This window comes from Cygnus atratus, chromosome 9 (assembly GCF_013377495.2).
Source record: "Cygnus atratus isolate AKBS03 ecotype Queensland, Australia chromosome 9, CAtr_DNAZoo_HiC_assembly, whole genome shotgun sequence".
NCBI lineage: Eukaryota > Metazoa > Chordata > Aves > Anseriformes > Anatidae > Cygnus > Cygnus atratus.
In genome coordinates, this window is record NC_066370.1 from 24,472,417 (window position 1) to 24,476,959 (window position 4,543).

General features: G+C 53.0%; 1 protein-coding gene across 1 annotated transcript; it reads right to left on the reverse strand.

Annotated features, from left to right (window-relative positions):
• Positions 1-737: 737 nt before the first annotated feature.
• Positions 738-3,152, reverse strand: IL12A (interleukin 12A). The gene is made up of 5 exons (XM_035566525.2): positions 2,934-3,152; positions 1,744-1,851; positions 1,594-1,635; positions 1,395-1,490; positions 738-1,005 (listed from the first exon to the last, which is right to left on the reverse strand). The coding sequence occupies exons 1-5, from the start codon at positions 3,150-3,152 to the stop codon at positions 850-852; spliced, it is 621 nt and encodes a 206-aa protein (XP_035422418.1). The 3' UTR covers positions 738-849.
• Between the last annotated feature and the right edge of the window lie 1,391 nt (positions 3,153-4,543).

The window sequence follows — 4,543 nt, forward strand, 5'->3', positions numbered from 1 at the left end:
CAGTGACATTGCTGGGATCAGCTCAGACAAGCTGAGAAGAGCAGTCCTCCTCCCACCCCGCCTCTGTTTAGGCCGGCTTTGGCTTTAGCACTGGAAGGAAGAACTTGGACAATAATCACCCAGTCATCCTTTCTGCCCTTAAGAGCTCTGCCCCAAATTCTCGCACCATTGAATTAAACAGCGCAGCTATTGTTTTCCCTGGGGCCAGGCTTTTCACCCAGGAAACCGTGAGAGGGGCTGGAAATGGCTGTGAACAAGAATGGCTCAGTCCAGAGAGACAATCCGCAGGAAATGCAGCTGGTGGAAGGAACAAGAGGGAAATTGGATTCTTGAATTTGCCCCCAGGGCTGGATGGTACCATGGTACACTGCTTAGATGGGGGCAGTAGCCAAGCACTTTAAGAGTCTGATCAATACAATTGTCTTATCGATTTGTGTCATAACTCAAGGAAGAAAAGGTCACCGTGTTTTTTTTATGCAAAGTGTAATTTTATTAGGCAATAAATAGAATAAATAAGGAACTTCATAATAAATAAATCAGGAATATTATAAATACGTTTCAGTTTCTGAAACCTGAATAAATAAAACATTTAAGACAGGTAACAGCTGAGTGTTCGGTGGTCTGAGAACATTATCGCATGATATAGCTTATTGTCTAGAAGTGTAGAAATTTAACAAGATAGCTTAAAAGGCACTGGCAATAGCTCACTAAAACACGCCTTATAAGAAACTCGGTAAAATGGGACATGCTCGCTTCCTACAAAGCCCCCAGCCAAGCTGCAGGACACCCACCGCGCCATGTCTTCTTCCTGCAACGCTCCAAGGCGGCTTCGGGCGCTGCCCGGGGGGCTCACAGGGCGCTCAGGTAGTTCATCATCCTGTCGATGGTGACGGCGCGGATGTGGAAGGCGTGCAGGACGCCGCAGAGCCTCATGCGGTCCTTGAAGGAGGTCAGCGCCGCGCTGGGAGGCGGCTGCAGCGCGCCCGGGCTGCCCGGCTGCAGGGCCTGCGGGGGGGCAGCAGTGTTAGGAGGGGGGACAGGGATTAATTCCACATCCTCCCAGACCAAGGTGTCCATCGGGGCACACGGACTCTTCCCACTATCCCTAAGAAGCTCTCTGCAGTCAGCCCTGCGGTGGTGAGGCTCTCCAACCTCTCTGAAGATGCACAGGCAATGATTTTTTCTTTTTTCCCCTCTATCAGCTTTTGTTAAGCTAGCAAACCCAACAAGCCCTTAATATCTGCCTCCTTTACCTTCTAGAAAAACCAGTGACAACTTTCTAAATTATCAGAAATGATCATTCACTCTACAACTAACTGCAGAACAGAACGCTCTGGGTTAAAACGCTGGTTTAAGGCAGAAATAATAGAAAGGACCAAGACAGAAACGCTTACTTTCATCATCTCGTCAATGGACGTCAGCACCTTCTGATCGCTGAGCTCTGCCCTGTAGGCTTTCAGATCTTCATAGATCCCCCGCAAGCATTTACGCTGCAAAAGTCAGAATTATTAAGAAATGCTGGAATTTGTTGCTAAAAGCTTTAAATGCAAACCAAGCAAAATAAGTGGTTCTTTTGAGAAACCTCCAATTTACCTTATCAAAAGTAGAACTTTCCAGCACTGGACAGTTTCCAGTCTGCAAATGAAGGAAGAAATGATACATGCATTAAAATGTGGAAATGTGAGTTTCCTCATGGCTGTTCCATGACACTGGGTTGCTGAATCCTGATCGTTTGCTTTTTACCCTTGGCTCCTCAGATGTGCAAGCTTTTATCGTGTTGATTTGATCCTTAGTGATATCTTTGAGATCAACCTCTTCCAGGGTACATTCAAATCCCAGTGTCCCATGTTCCTGCATTAAAAAGAGAGAGAAATAAATAAATAAATAAATGGGGTAATTGATTCAGCTCCAGAAGGTGGCGAATGAACCAAGTGTCTGAAGTTGAGGAAAATGTGGCAGTTGTGCTAAACACGCTCAAGCTTTGTTCTGTGTGCTGTTGCTGGATGCATGTCTCCATTACTTTAGCAGCACAAATTGTTCTCTCAGACACTGAATCCATGGAGAACTTTGTGTCACTGTAATTTCAGATGTAAAATTTTCTCCTAGGAAGTCAGAAATAGCAAATACCATCCGCACTTAGCAGTGCTCAGTGACACACCACAAGCGTTGTCCAACCACACTACACCTATTTAGTGGCTTTCTTTAGGGCTTCTCTGAGATGAAGCTTGCAACAATAGCAGGGAATTTTAGCCAAAAAAGAAAAAAAAGGTCCCCCTGGTGGTGCTGCCAGGCGGCTTTGGTGCAGGAGGGTGCTGGGGCAGCAAAGTGACAGCATGCAAACGCAACGCCAAGGTCGGGAGCAGGTACTCCCAGAGCCAGCTGTGTAGCAGCATCAGAGAAAAACTATGTTCCAAACTGGGAGCGGTGCAATTGGCTGCCACTGCGCTGAGAAAGGTGGAGCTGAGAAAGGCACCTGCCCAAACCCAGGTGCTAAAGTCGGGGAAGGCGCGAGGAGCGGTTAGAGAGGCTGGCAGGGAGCTGAGAAAGAGCATCCTCCCAGCTGGGAACCACCACCGAGCATCCCTCCATCCCAGTACCACCACCGAGCATCCCGCCATCCCAGTACCACCACTGAGCATCCCTCCATCCCAGTACCACCACCGAGCATCCCTCCATCCCAGTACCACCACCGAGCATCCCGCCATCCCAGTACCACCACTGAGCATCCCTCCATCCCAGTACCACCACCGCGCATCCCGCCATCCCAGTACCACCACCCAATCCTGGGTACCACCGCCAAGCATCCCCTACCTGCCTGGGTCCCACTGCCGAGCATCCCTCCATCCCGGCCCCCCCCACCTAACACCCGTCCATCCCAAGTACCATCCCACCGCCCCATCCCGGGCACCGGCCGTTCCCTGCCCGTCGCCCACCTTGAGGCTGAGCAGCGAGGCTCTGGCCGCGTCCAGCAGCGCCCGGGAGCGGCGGAGCTCCGGGACCGGGCTGGGGACGGGCGGCGGCAGCGCCGGGGCGGGCAGGGGCAGCGCCAGGCAGAGCGCGGCCAGCAGCGCCCAGCGCCCCGAGCCCCTGCCGGTGCCGGTGCCGGTGCCCCTGGCGGTGCCGGTGCCCCTGGCGGTGCCTCGCTCCTCCATGGCTGTGCCCCGGGCTCTCCGGCTGCTCTGCGGGGCCGCGCCGCCTTTATAGGGGCGGCGGAGCAGGACTTCCCCGGGGCGCTGTTCCTTTCCAGGCGGGGAGCCGAAAGCCGCGGGGCCGCCGGGAATCCCGCAGGGCACCCAGAGAGCCCCCGTGGGCGGCCGGGGGTGCGCGGGGGGCCGGGGGTGTGCGGGGGGCCCGGGGGGTGCCCGGGGGTAGCAGCGCGCCCGCTGCATCTCTGCACTGGGAGCAGGTGGGGCAAGGTCTGCGGGAGCCCCCCGAAACCCACGCTCTGAGGGGCAGCGGGACAGCAGCCCCAGTGTCACCCTTTTAAAGAGAATTTCAAAGGCCACCTGTTGGATCGCCAGTGATTTCTGCACAGTCCTTCGCTGCCCAGAGGGGTTGTGGGGGTCTCCTTCTCGGAGGTACTCAGCCCCCGCCCGGCTGCTGTCCTGCGTAAGGTGCTCCGGGTGACCCTGCTGGGCAGCGGGTTGGAGCAGAGCGTCTCCGGAGGGCCCTTCCCAACTCAGCCGTTCTGGGATTTTGGGATTTGTTCTCCTTACCTGGCAGCACAATCCTGCTGCACAAGTCCCTGCACAGCACCCAAAGAGCGGGCGCTGAGCTCCCCGCTGTCCCACGCCGGTCTTCATCTCCCTTCCCACAGCACAAAAAGGGAGGTATGTGAAGGGGGCAGCAAGAACTGAGCCCTCCCTGCATCCACCAGGGCATCACAGCTGCCGAGCCGCTGCTGTTCTGCGTCTTCCCACCAGCCCACCCTGGGTTGCTAACTGAAATTTACATTAAAAAAAAAATCTTTTTCAGGAAAACTTCAGGAAAAAACAGAATTACTTCAAGTATTTGTATGACACGTAGATAAGCATTTCCATTTTTTATTACTAAAAATTCTAACGATGACATGGCTTTGATGAAGATTTATACAAACCTGCCTGGGAAGTTGTTTTTTACTGACCTGCTTGGCACAACCACGAGATGTTTTGGTGTTTAAGTGCGTGCTTACACAGCTGCTCTTAGCCTGGCCACAAGGCTGCAGAAAACGTTTTCCACCAGGACTGCCATGAAGTCCACGGGAGTTTTGCTGATAGCCTAGAAAGGAGCGGGATGAATCAAGAGTTTTTACTGAATTCTCAGATTCTTTTTATTTTAATTGACATCTTATTTCCCCTAAGAAGGCTGTGGTGTGTCTAGAGCCCCAGCCTGCTAGCATACCAGTGCCGTATGATTTTCCAGTTTTACTGTGTGTTTTCCATTTCTGTGCTAGTCATTAAGCTGTGGGCTGTGGTTTTAATCTTGTGTAGGAGACTTGTTTTTCTCACCACGAAGTGAAACAGACTTTGGGAATAGGCAGGCACGTTCTTGAAAAGGCACCAGT